At 48.3% G+C, this 20,533-nt stretch overlaps 1 protein-coding gene across 3 annotated transcripts; it reads left to right on the forward strand.

Moving 5' to 3' along the window:
* Positions 1–13: 13 nt before the first annotated feature.
* Positions 14–15,354, forward strand: KCTD21 (potassium channel tetramerization domain containing 21). Of its 3 annotated transcripts, XM_027959539.2 has the most exons (3): positions 14–66; positions 997–1,153; positions 12,171–15,354. In XM_027959539.2, the coding sequence occupies exons 2-3, from the start codon at positions 1,095–1,097 to the stop codon at positions 12,982–12,984; spliced, it is 873 nt and encodes a 290-aa protein (XP_027815340.1). In that variant the 5' UTR covers positions 14–66; positions 997–1,094; the 3' UTR covers positions 12,985–15,354. The 3 variants fall into 3 exon arrangements, with proteins under 3 accessions (XP_027815340.1, XP_027815341.1, XP_011957098.1); XM_027959540.2 differs by lacking the exon at positions 997–1,153; XM_012101708.4 differs by lacking the exons at positions 14–66; positions 997–1,153 and adding an exon at positions 1,231–1,277.
* Positions 15,355–20,533: the final 5,179 nt, after the last annotated feature.

Genomic DNA, 20,533 nt, shown 5'->3' on the forward strand with positions numbered 1-20,533 from the left:
CTCCACCCCCCTCGCAAAGCTGCGCAGGCCGCCCGCGGAGGGGAGGTTGCTGAGCGAGGGCTGGAGGTGGGTGCGGCACGGACGGGGGCGTGGGGTGGAGGGACTGCCGGCGAGGGGTCACGGACCCATCTGGACACCTGTCCTACCGTGAGAAGTCGTCTAGCCTACCCTAGCCTCGCCATTCTCATCCGTGCAATGGGAATAGCAACGCCTGTGGCTGCGGGGGAGGGGATGTTTATGGGGAAGAAGGGGCGGAGCTGCTGGAAGGAGCCTGGGTGGATGGCGATAGTCTGAAAAGCCCGGATAATAAGGGCCGAGACTGTGGGAGGAGTCCGGTGGGTGGGTCAAGGAGGGGCGGGGTCTCTAGATAACAAGTGGAACGCGCGTGAGATCCGAGAAGGGGCTGGGGAATGGGTGCAGAGGAAGCCAAGGAAGCAAGCCTGAGTTGGATTGGGTGGAATGAGCCGAAAAGCGCCGGGGAGGGAGGGGTGGAGACGGAAGGATGAAAGGGATCCCTCTCGGCCCTGGAAAAGCCCAGTGTCAGCATCACTGATATGACTTGAGGAAGAGGGTGCCCAGATGGGCAAATGTCTGTGGATGCACGGAGCATCTTTTCCTTGTGACTAGAAAATAAAGAGCCCAACCTTGGAACCGGCGTCACACATTTGAGTTCATTCAACTCACACCCTGTGAAGACGTCACCATGTCTGTTTACAGTTGAGGAACCTGAGGCTCAGAGAAGTAAAATGACTCGCCCCAAACCACCCAGGGACTCCTTACTCTCAAGGCACTGCTTTTTTCCCTGAAGTGCAGGGAGGTAGAGGTTTAATCTGTAGTGAATGGCAGGGAGGAGATGACAAATGTCCCAGTCCTTCACAGGTTGTGTGACAGGACCAGCGTCCTCACTGCCAACCCCCGAGGCTTATTGTTAGGATGAAATGAGGAGGTACGTTTGAAAGCCGTTTGTTCATAAATTATCTTTCTTGTGAGGAGCAGGAAGACCGTGGAAGAGTGGTTGGGCCTGAGGAAAACCAGAAGGTGAAGCCTCAGGGTGTGCCAAAACGATGAAGGAAGATTCTGGAAGAGGGTAGAGGATGGTGATGATTGTTGGAAGTCTACACCAGATGAGAGAATACTTTGCTGTGCAAGTCAGGTCAGGTGACTTCCCTTCTCCAGCCCTGTTGGTTGACTTCCCTGTTGGTTGACTCTTCCCTGTTGGTTGACTCCTTCAAAGATCGAAGTGTGTCATCTGAGTTGGAAAGCACCTTCTCTGTCTGGTGAGCACATAATGGAGCAAACAGCATTTGGGCCTTTTAGAGATAGGAACTGGGCAAAGCAGAGCTAAAGATACGGCTGTTGGGTGTGGGGAGGCCAGGAAGGGGAGGTGGAGGGCGGTATCCCCAGATAGTCTCCAGGGCTGTGAGCCAGACTCTTTATCTGGTGGGCTGTGTAAGGTGGGGAAGACTGCTCTAGTTTTTTGGGAGACACATTAACTCACTTTGAGTGCTGTCATCCTTGAAGTTTACCTAGCTGTGTTCTATGCATCCCCTACACTTTGGGAGTTCTTATATTTACTTTCCAAACTGAAAATTCAGGAGACTGTTTCAAAATAGAAAGTTTTAAAAATTCAGGAGAGATTGGTAAACCTCCCTATTGGTAGATAACAGTCTGGGACTAGGAAAATGGATCTGACTAAACGGGAGGAAAGTTTTCCCCCTCCCCCTGCCTGCCGACTTCTTGGGGTACAGATCTGGGGTACAGATCCCCGACCTGACAGGGTGGCCAAGCAACTGTCTACTTAAGGAAAGTGAGCCTTGGTAAGGGGTAAGAATAAAATGCTCTGGAGATACGAAGAAGGAAGGAATGAATTGCAGCCAATGGGCCTGGCAGATGAATGGCATTTTCTTCGCAGTGCAGGCAGAGGGATAGCAGATGCCAAACTGCAGAGATAGGAGAGGGCGGGATATGGTTGGTGTGTAAAGTAAGGATGATAATAAGCATCTTCATCTATGAAATTAACATGCATAAAGGGCTTCCCTGGTGGCTCAGTCAGTAAAGAATCCACCTGCAATGCGGGAGACCTGGGTTTGATCCCTGGATTGGGAGATCCCCTGGAGGAAGGCATGGCAACCCACCCCAGTATTCTTGCCTGGAGAATCCCCATGGACAGAGGAGTCTGGTGGGCTGCAGATCATGGGGCTGCAAAGAGTCAGACAGGACTGAGCAACTAAGCACACACAAAGTGCATAGCATAGTAGTAACTGCTCAGTAAACGTCAGCCATTATTATTACTGTTGTTGTTGTTACGATCACCACCATGTGCCCAGGAATTGGTCTAGAGCCACACAGCTAATGAAGTAGCAGAGCCTGATTCAAATGCAGGCCCAGGTGACACCAAAGCCCATGCACTTTCCTCTTCCCACAAACATCTGTGAGGCCCAGAAGTGGCCCCTCTTTGTTAACATTCTTGGTAAACCATCACAGGAGTTTCTTTTCTACTGTAGTAGTAGAGACTGAGTTCAGAAGGAAGCAGGGAAAACAAGGCCTAAACAGCCATCTTCTCCCAGCCTGGATCTCAGCATGGAGACAGGCAGGCCTGATTTTGTGGTTCCTGTGGGCAGTTTAGTCTGGGTAGGAAGACTACTTGGATGTACATTCAGTTGCCCTCCACCAACTGTGGGCTAATTTAGCTTAGCCCTGGTTGGCTTCTTCATCCTCCAGAGCACCGAGATGTCAGGAGAAGATCATGAGATGCTAATGCTTCTTAGTAGTAGAAATAACATCTAATATTTATGGAATCTGGCTATTTACTAGGGCCAGGCACTCTGACTGGAACTTTACATCTGTGGTCGCAGCAAAGAAGTACTCTTTTCTTCCCTCTTCCTTCAAAATAAAAATATTCTTAGAATTTTTAAACATACAGAAACATTGAAGGAGTAGCCTTTCACCGATGCACCAATTCACATTGACAATTTTGTTTTTACACATGTACTTTTTGCTAAACTATTGAAAAGTTACAGATGTCTTGACACTTGACCCCTAAATTCTAAAGCATGTTATCTCCTAATTATAACATTCTGCACCATAACAATAAGACCATTATCATACCTAAGAAAAATAGCAAGAGCTCATTATTATCTACTAAATACTTGAGATTCAAATTTCTGCAACTGTCAAAAACTATCTCATATTTTTTTAATCAGATGCAGTCAAGATTCATTCATTCATTGCATTTAATTATATCTCTTTAAGCAATTCATTTAATCTAGATAGAGCCCCTCTACCTGTTTAAATTTATTTAGCAATAACTAGGTTCAAATTGCTTTTTTCTTTCTTTTCTGGCAATGTTGCGTACTTATTATTGCATCACATTAGGAGGCATATGATATCAGAATCCTACTATTCTATCCATGAATGCTAAATTTGATTATTGGATAAGGTCATAACAGCCTGATATTTCCATAAAAGGTTAAGTTTTTCCCTCTTGTAACTAAAGAGGGCTTCCCAGCTGCACAGTGGTAAAGAATCCCCCTGCCAGTGCAGAAAATACAAGAGACATGGGTTCAATCCCTGGGTTGGGAAGACCTCCCTGCGTAGGAAATGGCAACCCACTCCCGTATTCTTGCCTGGAAAACCCCATGGACAGGCAGGCTACTGTCTGTGGGGTCGCAAAGAGTCAGACACGACTTAACAACTAAACAAGAAAAACAGCAAATTATGATCTGATATTTGTATATATTGCGGAATGATCAGATAGTTACGAAAAAAACTTTTTTCTTGTGATGACAGCTTTTGAGATCTGCGTTCTTTTGACTTGATCACATTAATCTTTGATGTCTTTTTTGCTATCTGGAAAGAGATGTTCCAGGCTCACCTTGAACCTGTCAACGTCCCGGAATCACCAGTTTCGCCAGGAAACCATGGTTTCTTTTTGTAGGAGTTAAGGTTTAAAAACCAAGATCTGGGGACAAGTGTGCTCATTACTACTTGGGGTATCATTTCTAGGCTCTGAGCAGAGCTGAGACATGATAGATGGATAGATGGATAAAAAGATAAATAATTATCAATGCCTTGTAGATTGATTGTTAAAACAGCTGGTCCTCGGTGTGTAAAAGGAGTAGTTTTCATGTAAAATACCTTCATTATGGAGGCTTAGTGGGCAATAATGTAGGGAATTGCTCAGAAAGCCCTTGCTTGTTCTAAGGCTCTGTTAGTGTATGGCCTGTTACCTAGGACCTCTGCATCTGGGTTCAGTCTCTTGTTCAGGACCCGGGTCAGAGAAGACCCTAGGCTGCCTCCAAAGGACTGGTCCTCTGAGCAGTGTCCAAACCTAGAACCTCCCAGAGACCATGACTCAGAGGTCAAGAATGGACACAAAGCCCCGGGCCAAGGATTCATTCTCACTGCTTCTGTGAAATAAAGATAATGTGATCTGTCTTGCCTGCATCCCAGAGTTGTTGTAAGGATCAATTTTTTTTTTTTAATTGCCTGCATCCCAGAGTTGTTGTAAGGATCAATTTTTTTTTAATTGCTAATCAGTCTTTTCAGCATGTGTACTACAAAATTCCTTCCCCTTTTCATTGTCTTAATACCACAGTTTGAAATGTCATTGCCTTAAGTTTGATTTCATACATTATACTAAGATATACTTTTTCAAATACTCTTTTAGGTTATCACTCACCAATTTTTCCAAAATAAGATTTTAATCCTTTTTTTAAATCTTGTTAAAAAATACTTTTGGGAGTGGGATTAGAATAGCATAACAACTGTAATTAATTTTTAAGTGAAGTGAAAGTGTCAGTTGCTCAGTCGTGTCCAACTCTTTGCAACCCCATGGACTGTAGCCTGCCAGGCTCCTCTGCCCATGGAGTTCTCCAGGCAAGAATACTGGAGTGGATTGCTACTCCCTTTTTCAGGGGATCTTCCCGGCCAAGGGATTGAACCTGGGTCTCCCGCCTTGTGGGCAGATCTGTCTGAGCCACCAGGGAAGAATAGCTTTAAGATACTGCCTCTCAGAATCATCACAGGTCTCTGTTTATTCAAGTCCTGTTTATGCTTCTTAATAAAGAAGCATATGCTTCTTTGTTTCGAAGGGAGCACAAGGGTTTTTTAAGATAGGTGTAATTTTTTAAAAAAATATTTACTTACCTGGCTGCAGGACTGACCCGTGGGATCTTTCATTGCAGTGCACAGACTTTCTAGTTGCCCCGTGGCACATGGGATCTTAGTTCCCCAACCAGGGATCAAGCCCACATCCCCTGCACTGCAAGGTGGATTCTTAACCACTGGACCACGAGGGAAGTCCCTGGGCAGCACAGGCTTTGAAGAGAGGCCTCACTTGGAATTCTAGCTCTGCTACTGCTAGCTGTGTGATCTTAAGCAGCTGTCTTCACTGTTCTGTGCTTGTTTTATAATCCAGAAAATAGAGATAATAATTGTACCTACCTCACAGCCTCAGTGTGGTGTTGCAGTGAAATGGTCTACAGGAAAATGCCTCACATAGCTGGGGACATGTCCTCAGTGCTCAGGAAATGTCGATTCTCTGCGCACTCACTGGTCATGCATGTCAGAATCAAAATGAGGTGGCAGGTATGAGAGCACCTGGTAAGAGGTAAGAGAGGACAAGTGCCAAACCTCTGCAAGGGGTTTGACTGCTGAATTCCCAAGGTCATTCAGAGCATGGCAGTTAGACGGGCCTGGGCTTGAATCCTGGCTCTGTTTGAATCTCTGGGCAAGTCACCTGCCTCTTAGAGCCTCAGATTCTCATTTATGAAGTGGAGATAATGCTTTCCTCAATGGGAGTTACAAGGATTAACTGAGCAAATGTGTCCAATAGCAAGTACCTAAGAAGTACTCACCAGGCAGTAGCTGTGTCTCTTGTGAGACCTGCAGGAATGGTTTTAAAGAACATAGTTTTAAAGGACTCTAGAGCAGTGTCTTAACTGCCCTTCCTTATAGGACACCCACTCTCAAAAGAATTCTATTTTCTTTGTTACAATTAAAGGTTGCAGCAGGGTGATTTTCAGGCTCTAGACTGGGATTGCCCTCCACATGGTACCAGGCCGGGCTTTAAGATCCATCACCCCTCATTTGGGCCACAGACTCATTTCAGGGAGGAGAGAATTCCAGCCACCTCCCAAGTTCCCAGGCCCCCTGACTTTCCCTGCCCAGGCAGATGGTCTGAGGATCCGCCTGGCATAATTTCCTGGTTTTCTCAGAAAGGGAAATGGGCTGATCTTTTTTCTTGGTTCTTTTCGAGTCAAGAGGCAGACTTGGAAATTCTCCTGCTTAGGACACATTATTTGTTCAGACACAGTGGTGGAGTTTCTTTTATCTCCTGTTTCATGGTTCGGTTTGTAATTCTCATTCATCTTTTCTAATCTGGCTTTTAAAAAAAACCTGGCTTTTTGTGTTTTGCTGCTTTGTCATTAGGGATCATGGGTTGCTATTGAAATAGTAGGGTTTAGACTTGTGGTGTGTCAGCTATGGAGGGGCTCCAGGCCATCCAGGAGCCAATCCCCGTATCCTCAGATGTGAGTGGGCAGAGTCCCAGGCCAGCCACAGACTAGCTGCCAAAAGACCTACCCCAGTCCGATCTGGGCAGAGAATAAGGGAATGTGCACCTTCCATTCATGTTAGGGCCTCAGGGTGGGAAGGGGAAACTGAGAGGTGTTGGACTCGTACCGACCTGGATTCAGGTCACAGCTCCTCAAGTGACTAGCTCTGTAACCTTGAGCAATCTCGTAACCTTCCTGAGCCTCGGTTTCCTCATCTGTAAAACAGAAATAATAGCATCTCTCTGGCAGGGTGCTTGTATAGATACCAAGTGAGGTAATGCAGGTAAAGAATCAGCCCAGTAGTATCATTCTCTATACTTCTCTATATATTTTTGTTAAAAATAAATAAAATGCTACTGTGTGTTAACCAAAGCATTATACAAGCAGGAAGTGTGTGCTCAGCAGGTGGTAGCTGCTGTCTTGCCAAGCAAGCTGCCTAGCACTATTTTAAAAGGCTGCTTCAGGGATTCTCAAACTTGTGGAAGCTATGAAACAGCCTTTTGTTGCCGTTCCAGCTCTCAGCAGCCTGTGCAGGGGAAAGAGAGTGAGCTTTCCACTCCCTGGCCGTGTGTCCTGGGCAAGCCCTCAGTCTCCTGGGTCTCTTGTTTCCTATCTGCCTAACGGAATGATGGCCGCTTTGTAGAGCTGCTATATGAATTAAAAGGGCTGGTGGGTGTACAGGCCCAGGATGTAGTAGAATGCTCAGTACGTGTTCATCCCTTCCTCCCTCAGCCCCTCCACAGTACCCCCAGCACCCCCAGTGTGCTCGGCAGTGAACACACAGGGACAGGAGCTGGGTCACCGCTGTCACAGAGATCACAAACCAGGTAGCGGTTTGCACAAACAAGTTTCATCATAACCCATGTTATGAAGGTACACTTTATATCACCTTCCAGTTCCCCTCCCCCGCCACACACACACACAAATGGAACAAAAGTTTCACAACAATATATATAAAACTGGTCATAACCCAGTGTATTATATTATTCATGACACAATCACAATCTTGGTTTTTTTCCAGTTTATGAAGGCATATTTTATGTGCAGTAAAAGTCACCCTTTTTAGGTGTACAGTTACATGAGTTTCTGTAATCTTTATACAGTCATTTGACTACCACTACATCAAGATATTGAATATTTCTGTCAGTCCGGAATATTCCTCCAGTCTCTGTAGCCAGGCTTATCTCCAGCCTCTCCAATTACTGATCTGACTTCTGTATCTATAGTTTTGTCTTTTCCAGAATGTTGTATAAATAAAATCATACACCATGTGACCTTTTGAGGCTGGCTTCCTCCACTTAATAGGATGCTTTGGGGATTCTTCTGTGTTGTGTGTCAGTAGCTAGTTGGCTTGTATTGCTGAGTCACAGTCCATTTGTCTGTGACCTCTTCTGAGTTAATTTTTCATCTGTGTTGCGGGATATGAGTTGAGGTTCCTTTTATGCATATCGATGTCCAGTGATCTTCACCTTGAGAGCGCTAGGGAGGAGGGCCAAATGCAAAGCAGATCATTACATGATTGATTACATGATGGAATGGTGAGCTGTGCAAGGGACCAGAAGCCCCAAGAGGAGAGCTGGCAAAGTGGAGGTTTGGGGATAGACAGAGGCAGTGACTCATAGGTTGAACGCAGAGAAAGTGGAAAAAGTGAAGAAGGGTGGTATAAGGAGAGCAGAGGCAGGGGAGGGCGGATGCTGTGGTGTCAGGACGGCCGGAGCATAGAGTGTGGGGAGAGGTGGGATTGAAGGTGAGATTGGATTGCACACAGTAGTCAGAGCAGGCAGCACTGCTTCAGGAAAATCAGCCTGCAAACTGAAATGGCAGGTGGACAGAAAGGAGGCAGGGAGCCACGTGAGGATGCTGGGGGAGTGGGGGTGAGCCCTGAGCTCCAGGAGTTCCTGCAGGGACAGGTTCAAGGAGACAGTCGAGAAAAATGTTAGGGATGCTGAGTCAGGGCTGCCTTGTGGGCTCACGCAGATGGGTGGCTGAGAAGTCACAGCAGGATCTGGGGAAGAGAACTCTTTGTGAGGCTTCTGGTATCCACAGAAAATCCAGGTGGGCTGTCTGAGAGGCAGCTGGGTACACAGTGGGGCTGGAGCTCAGTGGTGGAAGCCCCCGCCCCCCTCAGTGACGCTGCTTAGCCTTGGGACGCCAGTTCCTGCCCCCTTGTGTCATCGTGGCTCTCAGACCGAGCCTGTGGACTTGCCACGGTGGGCAATGGGCACTGTGACTAGGAAATAGGGGCTGGGAGGGCTGACTTCTGTGATCCCTGAGTCTGTAGTGAAGAGCACAGGGAGCCCCCTAGTCTGGGGTCAGACCTACCTTCTTTTTTTTTCAATTGGAGGATAATTGCTGTACAACATTTTGTTGGTCTCTGCCATATAGCAACACAAAACAGCCATGGTATACACATATCCCCTCCCTCTTGAACCTCCCTCCCACCTCCCACCCCATGCTGCCCCTCAAGGTTGTCGCAGAGTGCCAGGCTGAGCTCCCTGCGCAATACAGAAACTTCCCAGCAGCTATCTATTTTACATATGGTACCATGTATTTCAGTGCCACTCTCTCTAGTCGTCCCACCCTCTCCTTCCCCCAGTGTGTCCATAAGTCTGTTCTATGTCTGAGTTTGTATTCCAGGGGTCAGGAGACCTCCTTCTAACCAGCCTCGGCCCAGACTGCAACTCCTGGCGCTGCCCTGGGTGAATGACCAGGAGCCGCACAGCAGGGCGTGGGGGCGGGAAGGCAGGTGCTCTCTTGCTTTGCCTGCAGAAAAATAGGACTTTGGGTGCCCATCCAAGGGCCCTGGTATGCCCTGTGGCACCTGATTGTCCTCCCCACCTGCTTTGAGCTCTTCAGAACTGATATACTTAGGAGATATGGGGTTTGCAGCCCAGAGAATTGTCGGGAAAGAGCCCAGCCTCTCTGCCGCGCCAAAGCCTGTGCGTTCCTTTCCGTGGAGCTCAGCCACTTCACAGAGCCTGGGCCTTAAAGAGAAAGAAAGACTGGAAAGTAGAAAGTGCAGATTACTATCTAGAAAGAAAAGGAGATGCTGGAATGAGAAAGCAGCTGGCCCACTCCTGGGTCCAGCTCCTGCCTGCACCCGCTGGAGGAAAAATTAGTCAGATTCGGGCCCCAGGCCAAGCATACACCTCGGCTGCAAGTCTCAGCAGCGTGGTAACCACCCCTTCCTAGGAGCCCTCCCCAACCCTTCTCTGTTGGACACCCCCTTCCCCCCACCCCAACCCCACCCACCACCGACGTCTCGCAGCCCATCTGCTCCAGGCTTCTGTTGATGATTTTGTAACTTCATCATGAGCTTGTTTCTCTTCAGACACTCCAGATGGTTAATGCCTTTCTGCAATATCAAAGTGCCCCATTGGACAGGGACAGAATCCACCCCACCCCCACCCCGCCAAAGAATTGGGTGGGGCAGCCGAGAGTCCTCCACACCCAGCATGGCCACCACCCTCTGGAGTAGAGGGGTCTCGGTGTAGTCAGGGCTTCCCTGGTGGCTCAGATGGTAAAGAATCTGCCTGCGCTGTGGGAGTCCCAGGTTCGATACCTGAATCCGGAAGATCCCCTGGAGAAGGGAATGGCCACCCAGTCCAGTATTCTTGCCTAGAGAATCCCCATGGACAGAGGAGCCTGGTGAGGCAAATAGTCCATGGGGTCGCAAAGAGTCAGACACGACTGAGTGACTCACAGGTTCACAGTGCAGTCAGCCTCCCCAGAAGGCAGATGCTTGGTGACAACTGCCCTGGCCCGCTTGCTACCCTTGCTGGGTGACTTTGAGAGAAGTCCCCTGCTTGGACCTCAGTTTTCCCATCTGGACAGTAAACGTGCCAGAATCCATTCCAGGCCTACTCCTGCAGCTCTTAGTGCATTGTTCTTCCTTTTTTCCATCTTTCCATCCTTCCTTCCTTCCTTTTATTTTATTATTTCTTTATTATTGAGGTAGAGTTGATTTACAGTATTAGTTTTGGGCTTACAGCGTAGCAACTCAGAGGTTTTATAGAGTATACACCATTTAACATTATTATGAAATATTATCTCTACTCGCTGTGCTGTAGCTGGTCATTTTCCTTGTCACTGCCTGTGGTTGTGGTCTCCTCTGCCAGCCTGGGCTCTTCTCAGAGGCAGCACTGGGACTGATTCCTACCTGTGCCCCCACACCCAACATTAGGGAAAGATTCCTGGATTCACTGCACAAGTTGACTCCTGGGAAAGTATCATGTTAGGAGCAAAAGAAGTACATCCCCTGATTTTTAGACCCTTAAAGAAAAGCTAGAATCTAAGACTTCAGGTTGATGGAGACTCGCCAGCCATGGACACTAGAGGCTGTGAGGTCAGTGGGGGGAGAGTGGGGGAGAGTTGTTAAGGAGTGGCTAAAGAGCCCTCAGGAAGGGTGCTTGGTGGCAGAGGCCCACATCCACACTACAAAGCAAGGTTCAGAGGAGCCTGGGGTTCCATCATGGTAGGAAAGGGCAGGCCATCAGGAGCCAAGGGCATCTTCATGGCCAGGCAGGTCATCACGGACGGGTGAGAATCCAGAAGGAGCATCACTGGGAGTCCAGAGGACCAAGTGACCCATTGTGGGCCTGGAATATAGATGGAAATGGTACTAATCACAGCCATTTGTTGTGCATTCTTTTAGATAGAAGAATAAATAAGGCAACATTGATAGAGCAGAAGGAGAATGGGGCTTGGAGTTCTACACCTCAGAATGTTAAGTACCGAGAATGGCCCAGTAGTTGGCTAGTAAGCACGAATACATTTTTCTGTCTCATATAAAGGCAGCTGGGCTTGAATCCTGCAGGACACTTTACCACTGTAAGCCTGGGGAGTGAATCCTGGCAGTTTCCCTCACAGTGGGGATGACTGGTGATATTGTGTATGTCAAAGGATAGTGTGTAAGCAAATATACGTAAGAGCAGCCACATAGCATTCAGTCCAGGCGCATTTTCTGCCTTTCCTTAGACCAGTAGTTCCCTGTCTTAACTGAACATTTAGAATCAGCTTTAAAATACATCAATGCTTGGGTTACATGCCACACCAATTAAAACAGCCTCTGGAGGGTGGGACCCAGGCTTTGTTTTTTCTTTTCATTTCTTTCTTTCTTTCTTAACTCCCTTAGTGAACCTGACATGCTTTAGACAGTGTGACAGTTATTACCCATCCAATTGTTCATTGAGTTATTCATTCATTTCAATTCCAAGGACATACAATAAGAAATTGAGAACCGTGACTACCCAGATGATATGGATTGGATGTTTGTGTCCCCCAGAATTCATCCACTGAAATCCCAGCTTCCAATGGGGTGGTATAAGGTGGTAGAGCCTTTGAGAGATTAGGTCATGAGGGCTCCACCCTCATGAACGAGATTACTGTCCTTATAAAAGAGACTCCAGAGATCTCTCTTGCCCCTTCTCCATATTAGAACACATCAGACACCAAATCTGCCCCTACCTTGACCTTCAACTTCCCAGCCTCCAGAACTACGAGAAATAAATGTTTGTTACTTAAGCCACCCAGTCTCCAGTATTTTGTTATACCAGCCCCAAAAGTCATCAGATATGGTTGGGTAATAGTCATTTCTTTCTTTTCTCTCTGTAGGACTATTTTCCTACACCCCAGCCTTCCTGCCATGTCTGACCCCATCACGCTCAATGTCGGGGGGAAGCTCTATACAACCTCACTGGCAACCCTGACCAGCTTCCCTGACTCCATGCTGGGCGCCATGTTCAGCGGGAAGATGCCCACCAAGAGGGACAGCCAGGGCAACTGCTTCATCGACCGTGATGGCAAAGTGTTCCGCTACATCCTCAACTTCCTCCGAACCTCCCACCTGGACTTGCCCGAGGACTTCCAGGAGATGGGCCTGCTGCGCAGGGAGGCCGACTTCTACCAGGTGCAACCCCTGATTGAGGCCCTGCAGGAGAAGGAGGTGGAGCTGTCCAAGGCCGAGAAGAACGCCATGCTCAACATCACGCTGAACCAGCGTGTGCAGACGGTCCATTTCACCGTGCGTGAGGCACCCCAGATCTACAGCCTCTCCTCTTCCAGCATGGAGGTCTTCAATGCCAACATCTTCAGCACCTCTTGCCTCTTCCTCAAGCTCCTCGGCTCCAAGCTCTTCTACTGCTCCAGTGGCAACCTCTCGTCCATCACCAGCCACCTGCAAGACCCCAACCACCTGACTCTGGACTGGGTGGCCAACGTGGAGGGCCTGCCGGAGGAGGAGTACACCAAGCAGAACCTCAAGAGGCTCTGGGTGGTGCCAGCCAACAAGCAGATCAACAGCTTCCAGGTCTTTGTGGAGGAGGTGCTCAAGATCGCGCTGAGTGATGGCTTCTGCATCGACTCTTCTCACCCACACGCTGTGGATTTTATGAACAATAAGATTATTCGATTAATACGGTACAGGTAAAAGGACCCCAGCCACACTGGAGGGGGTCTTCCCAAAGCCAGGATGTTGGAGAGTGTCTCACTGGTGGTGTGAGGCAGGGTACCATACTAATCTGCATTAATCGCATAGCAGGACTTGATTCCCCCCCACGATGCAGTCCACCCGTAGGAATCTGTGTGTCCTCTTGACACAGCCACCTTTTTCCTTGCCGCTTTGAGCTGGAGATGGGCAGTTTGCTGTAAGTGAAGTCTGCCATCATGTCCTATAGGAGGCCGTAGGACTTCCTGGCTAGAAAGAGAACAGCACTTTTCCCTTGGACTCCAGCTCTCTCTGAACCATGAGGCACTGCCTGCAGCCCTCCCTTTGGTAGAGGGGGGTGAAGTGAGAGTAAGAGGCTCCTTCTGGTTTCTTAGGACAGGAAGTCCCCAGAGATTCCCATCCTGCTTGCCCCTCCATCCTTGGGACATGGCCAGGACCTGGGGCTTGCTTGGCTGGCTTGGAAATGAAGTAGGTAGTGGGGGCGGGATTTGAGCTGGCCCGGCATAGAGGAGTGAGTCTCCAGGCAGTGTTCAGAAGATGGGGCTGTCCCTCTTGACGGGGCCAAACCTAGGCATTTGGGGATTCCTTGCTTCAGAAATGAGCTGCTAATCCCTGTGAAGATTTGAAAGTATCTGGAGCCACTACAATGAAAGGCACTTCATAATGTGGCCTGATCCCTGACTTCTTTCTCCAAGAATTTGAAGTGTCATTGAAACAGATTCTTCTAAACAAATATGCACTCTCAGGGTTGGAAAATAATTCAACAGTCATTTAGTGCTCTCCCACCCCAAGCACACCCCAGCACATTTGGGGCTGAGGGCTTCTCCCCAGTCCCTTCAGGAGATAGCCATCTCTGCTTGCGTACTCTCAGCAACAGAACATCCGTCATCCCCACGACCAGCCCGTCATGGTCGGCTGTTAGAAAGTCCTTCCTTATCTTGAGCTGAAATCTGTCCTCCCACAGGCATTTTCTATTCCTGGTAGACCTTTCTTCTCGCCCAAATGTGTATTTTCTTTTTCAGAATAGTCACTTTGAGAGGCCACATACCTATTCTGAAAATATGAATACTTGGAATTAGGATTCCCCTTGGGATTTGTCTTAAAAACCAAGGTTAACCCCCTGACATTCCCTGTAAGTCATCCCTGTCCCTGTAAGTCATCCCTGTTTTTTACGGCTTCACTTTGTTTGTGACCCTCCCTTCTCACCAGACATGACCCTATGTAGCTTTTGACCATCTTCTGGTAAGTTTGAAGATTGCTTCCCCAGAGGAAGGAGACCAGGGTCTCGGCAGTGTATAGCAAGGAGCCCAGGAGTGGTCTGAACCATAACACTGCCCTTGGAGGAAGTGTCCAGCACCTATAATACTGCTCTGAGGGATGTGGTACTGTTTCCGTGCATAACCAGTCTGTTGACTTCTTTGGGGTGAGACCCAGGGCAAGACACCCTGAGCCACCACTTCCCAGGGGTGATAAGCAGTGCAAGTCTCAAAACTGCACGTTATGATTTATCCCTGGAATGAGGGTGACCTTGGAAGTCCCACAGTCTTCCCCACTAGGCAGGGGCCCTCAGACAAAGCCAGAGACGCCTGGTGCCACAGGTACCCCAGGGGATGGGCTGAGGAAGGAGCTTGTGTGCTCAGCTGTGGGAAAGGCCACATTCCTTAAGTAATAAAGGTCTTTCCCCCCTGTACAGTGGGACCCCTGAGTCTCATAACTGTCCCAGGCCACCAGACTATTGGTATTTGGGAAAGCCACTCAGGAGAACACAGTTTAGACCAGCCAGCAGAAGCTGTGACCACAGCAGAACAGTTTAAGGAAGAAATCTCATAAATCACTACTGTCCCATATTCCTTTTCATAAAAAGTATTTCTCCATCTTTTTGGTGCTTCTTAATTCAAGCAGCTTGACTTTAGAGAAAGCACAGGACCTGTGAAGCCACTAATTTGCTGTGTGACTTTATGCAAGTCACTCACCTCACTAAGCCACCTCTGTTTCTTCATCTGTGAAATGGGCATAACAGTAACCCATAACCCTGTCTACCTCACAGGGCTGTTGTGAGGATCAAATGAAATAATGTATATGAGAATACAGTATAAATGATGAATAGTTGTTATTATTTTGTGTCTATATATAAGGGGAAAAACCTTGGCTTTGGAATGAGGCTGACCTGAGTCTCAATTCTGGCTCCATCGCGTGCTGTGTAAACTTGGACAAGTCCCTGGGCCTCCCTGATTTGTTTCCTCCTCTGATGACAACCCCACCTCCCAGTGTTATGTGACCTGGTTGTGTATGTGAAAATTCCTAGCTAGGCCTGGCACATAGCTCAATAAATGTTTGCTCTCTTAGAAGTAACAGTGGATTGTTGTGCCGGAGACACCACAGGCATATAACAGTTTAATAAGCCTTCTGGGGTACCTGGTATATGGGCCCTGAGGATGGGAACAGTCACAGATAAGTTCGGTGTAGAAAGGATTAGAGGGCCACACCCTGGGCTTGGGAACTTGGGGAAAAGCAAACTTAGTTCTCAGAAAGGGCTTAATGGATGGTTGAGCTGGGCCTCTGAGTGTAGGCTGCACTGTAGCAGGAAACACCATGAGCCAAGGCCAGGGAGCCAGGCAGGGTGGGTGAGTGTCCACTCGGGGCCATAGCAGAAGGGGAGCCACAGGCAGCGCATGCAAGGCACTCACTGAGCACACATCTCACTCTGGTGTGTGCAGCCACCTGCTTGGTGCAACAGATAAGAAGCCTGCAGGCGGCCGCATCCAAGAGGACCAGTCAGGGTGGACCGGGAGGCAGGTATGTGCTTGTCTGAGCCCCTTACTGCCCTGAGCAAGACCCGATAGTGATCAGTGATCTCAACTGGGCTCAGTTTTTTTAGCCTTTTGCACAGGTGAGAGCTTTGTCCCAACTAAAGAGCACTTCTGGACGCACGACATTGTCAGCTCTCTGTTCATTCCCTGGGCATGCAGAGGGATGGTCAGGAAGGGTGCTCAAGGGAACCCTAGGGCATTTTGGTGTGCCCATTTGGTGAGGCCACCAAACAGGACCCCTACCTGTGGAAGACCAGCAGAGCTGTCACCTCAGGCACTACTCCCTGAGACCTCACACCCTCAGGGCCACCTGAAGCCCTTTGCCTTTATTGAAGGACAAGCTCGTGATGCCACCCCTGGGCCAGAGCTCCCCGCGCCGAGGTGGCCAGCCCCCTTGCCCACATCTCAGCGCCCTACACAGGCCCCCAGGCTGAGATGCAGTTACTCTGCTTTGTAAACTGCTCTGTGGCCTAAAGCATGGCACTTTTGTAACTGCACCTCTGTTCGCCCCAAACTTCCAGCTTTGTCGCACAAATTATTCCTAAAACGTGCTACTGTAAGTGGGGGCATAGTCAAAGTCAGCCTTGAGCCAATTTCTCATGTGTTCAAATCACACAAAGTCTCACAGCCCGTCCATTTCCTGAACTGCAGTCTGTTCAAACTGACCGCCTGAGTCTGCCTGCGTCCCAGGGGACTCAGGGCTGGCGGGGCATTTGGCAGGGAAATGAGACCCCGTGATCATCTTGCAGAGCAAAACCACCTTGAAAACTGGCCCAGCAGAGAGAGGGGCCCAGGCTCCTTTCCAGGCCTTGTGGGGTCTTGGCTCTGGCAACTCCGTCTGTCAGGACAGCCGTGACCTCAGTCTCCTTCAGAACCTTCAGGACAGTGTGGCCTCAAGCAGACAGCCACAGAGACAGTCTGGTGGCATGCTTACCCAGTCTGGGGCAAAGGGACCAAGTGGGACCCTGAGGAGAAGAGTGGCCCTGTGGAAGCCAGAAGATTACTGAGCAACCCGGAGCATCCAGGGCACCCCACCCTACAACACAACAAGCTCAGTGGTGCCGCTGCCTGGCTCGGACTTCTGGGCAGGAAGTACACGCCCAGTCAGGTGTGTCTGATCTCACTGCTCCCTCTCCTGGTCCTCTTTCCCACCAACTTCCCTGACCCTCCCATCCCAATATATGTATTTGGTAGTATTTCAAAGGCTTTGTCAACATTCCAATTAACTGACAGCCCTAGAGTGTTCGAGCCCTTTCTTAAGTCCCTCCCAAAAGCCTTGGTTCTCTTTTACTGAGTTAGTCAGTCAGTTCAGTCGCTCAGTCGTGTCTGACGGCCCAGTGGACTCACAAATCCTCTAGAGATCCTGCTGCATTGCGACATGGTTTCTCCCTCTCCAACCCTAATTAGTTCACTTGATAAGCCCATTATTGGGCTTCCCTAGTGGCTCAGTGGTAAAGAATCCACCTGCCAATGCAGGAGACACAGATTCGATCTGATTTGGGAGGATCTCACATGCCCAGGCGCAGCTAAGCCCATGTGCCACAACTATTGCGCCCATGCTCCAGAGCCTGGGGACCACAACTGTTGAGCCTATGTGTTACAGCTGCTGAAGTCTGTGTGCCCTGGAGCCCACGCCCTGCAACAAGGGAAGCCACCGCACCCCCACGCTCCGCAACTAGAGAACAGCCGGTGCAGCAACGCGTAAATAAATAAGACCCAGCACAACCAGAAATAAACAAAATTAATAAACCCAGTACTGAATTTTCTTAATAAACACCCTTTTGTTTGGCATCTCATAGGTTGCCAAACTTCTTGCCACCCACAGTCTGCCTTCACAAAGCAAAAGAATGATGGTGCGAGGCCATTCCACACCTCACCAGGGCTGCCGTTACTTTGCTGCCTCCATATCAGCTCATCCTTCAACACTGCATAAACCTTGCCTCCTTGGCTTGCCAAGTAGAGTCAGTTCCAGCCCGCTTTGTACCACCCTCTATCTGGTGTGGACTTTTATCAGCATACTGCAGCTGTTCACAGGCAGTGGTATACTGGTAAATATTTAACAACTAGCTCTCAGGGAAAAGCAATGATCTGTAGCATCAGCCAGTTTTCATGGTGTAAATACTGTCACCATAGTCAATTTCAAGGCACCAACATGAAGTCATTGATCATGGAGGAAGAGAGGTATACAGTGGGCTCTGGAGAGCCTGAGGGAGCCTGCTCCAGCGCACGTCCATGCCTCCCACTGAGCCCTGTGCTTCTGAGGGAAGGGACTCTGCCTGGCTCTTTGTATCACCAGTTCCCAGCACACAGAAAGTGCTCAACTATGTTTGAGGGACCTGTGAAATAAGACATTTTTACCATGTCTTATTACAGTAAGACAAATTTATTCAAACTCCATCTTGCTCAAAAGTCTTGCTCAAACTTTTTCCTATAACACAAGAAAAAGTCCAAAGGTCCCTGGCTCTTTACAGACAGGCTTCAACCTATTTAAGAGCACAGATTCTAGAACTAGACTGCCTGGAATCAAATCCTGGCTTTTCTACTTAATGCCTATATGGCTTTCAGCAAGTTCCTTAATTCTCTGTTTCCTTGTCTGTAGAGTGATGGTGATAGTATCTTCAACTCATAGTGTTGTTCCAAGGGTTTGATGAGGACTACATCTTCAGCTTTTTGAATAGGGCCAGGAGTATAGTAAGTACTTGACTTACTACATTACTAACTACCATGACTGTAAGCATTACTATCATCATCATCATCATTGTTTTTTGTCCATATCTTTTTTTTTTCATTTTCTGCTTTGGTTTTATTTCTTATTAATTAATTTGTTTTAATTGGAGGCTAATTACAATATTGTAGTGGTTTTTGCCATACATTCACATAAATCAGCCATGGGTGTACATGTTTTCCCCATCCTGAACCCCCCTCCCACCTCCCATCCCTCAGGGTCATCCCAGTGCACCAGCCCTGAGCACTGTGCCTCATGCATCGAACTTGGACTGGTGATCTATTTCACATATGATAATATACATGTTTCAATGCTATTCTCTCTAATCATCCCACCCTCGCCTTCTCCCAGAGTCCAAAAGTCTGTTCTTTACATCTGTGTCTCTTTTGCTGTCTCACATATAGGATCATTGTTACCATCTTTCTAAATTTCATATATACGCATTAATATACTGTATTTTTTTTCTTCCTGACTTACTTCACTCTGTAAAATAGGGTCCAGTTTCATCCACTGCATTAGAACTGATTCAAATGCATTCTTTTTAATAGCTGAGTAATATTCCATTGTGTATATGTACCACAGCTTTCTTATCCATTTATCTGCCGATGGACATCTAGGTTGCTTCCATGTCCCAGCTATTGTAAACAGTGCTGCAATGAACACTGGGGTACACGTGTCTCTTTTGTCCGTATCTTTCATTGCTATCTTACTCACTCATGCCCTCAGTGTCCCCTGCGCAATCTGCACGGATTTCTAACTCCTGACCTTTGCCCGAGGCACTCCTACTGCTTGAAGCATCCCAGCTTTCCTCTCCAGTGACCCAAACCCTGTCCATCCACAGTGAATGCCTGTCTCGCCCCCCGCCACCCTCTCACTGAGCCCTTCCTCCTCTGGCCTTTCAGTGCCCTCTGGTTGGCATATGTGTGGGTCTGAAAATCAGATTCTCAAATCACACGGTCTGGTTCTTCACATACTCTTTTAAATGCCTAACGTATAGCGACCCCAGGGTTGGGCCTCTGAGAAAGTAGAGATGAACCCTGCACATTCCTGCCTCAGGGTGTGCAGTGGGGCAGAGGTAAACAAATTTTAATCGGGTGGGCAATGCTAAGGTGCCTGCTCCAGGTGGAGTAGGCCACAGAGATGGGATAGCCTCAGTGTTCATGCTGCTTTACCGTTTACAAAGCAGTTTGCTCTCTTTTATTCATTTAATCCTCACCACAAGGCTCTGAGAGAAGAAGCAAAGGAGGGACTTTTTTTTAATAGATGAGGATGCAATGACTTGCCTGTGAACACACCATGTGTAAGAACAGTGCTAGCACATAGTAGGTAGGTAGGTTTAGTCGCTCAGTTGTGTCCGACTCTTTGTGACCCCATGGACTGTAGCCCGCCAGGCTTCTCTGTCCATGGGCTTCTCTAAGCAAGAATACTGGAGTGGGTTGCCATTTCCTCCTCCAGGGGATCTTCCTGACCCAGGGATCAAACTCTGGTCTCCTGCATTGCAGGCAGACTCTTTACCGACTCATCCACAGGGTGGCCAATTATGGAATTGAATTCTACATCATTTCATTCAAGTTAAGTGGCCAAGTCAAGACAAAAACCCAGTCTGAACCCTCCTTCAGGATTAATTCCCCTCGGTTGTGAAGCCAAAAACAGAACTAGGCTTCCAAGTGCCAGGACTCTGGTCTAGGCTTTTCCACTAATGTTCCAGGTGACCTCGGGCAAATCACACCCTGTCCTGGGTCAGAAAGCATCCTTGGGTGAAGACAAAAAGGTAGGGGTCAGCTCTACCAGCTAGAAGTCTCTTCCAGCCAGAGTTGGATGGAAGAATGATCCTCCTAGCTCTGGGGCTATGTGAGCAAAGAGTTAAAAATCCCTTGATGGGGTGGTCAGGGGGCTTCTGGCACTGGACTGGCCCTGCTTATCTTCTGCCACCTTTTCATCCTGTGAACACACTCAGTGATAGAGCAGTCCTGGAACTTTTGTATCTTCCAGTGTG

The sequence above is a fragment of the Ovis aries genome, chromosome 21, assembly GCF_016772045.2.
Source record: "Ovis aries strain OAR_USU_Benz2616 breed Rambouillet chromosome 21, ARS-UI_Ramb_v3.0, whole genome shotgun sequence".
Taxonomy (NCBI): Eukaryota; Metazoa; Chordata; class Mammalia; order Artiodactyla; family Bovidae; genus Ovis; species Ovis aries.

What these genes read in the sequence shown, in the direction of transcription:
- KCTD21 (XM_027959539.2), top strand. Translation starts at nt 1,095, where the DNA reads ATGGTGATGATTGTTGGAAGTCTACACCAGATGAGAGAATACTTTGCT. An exon ending in TACTTTGCTGTGCAAGTCAG is followed by an intron (nt 1,154 to 12,170) that starts GTCAGGTGACTT and finishes TTCTCTCTGTAG; the next exon opens with GACTATTTTCCTACACCCCA.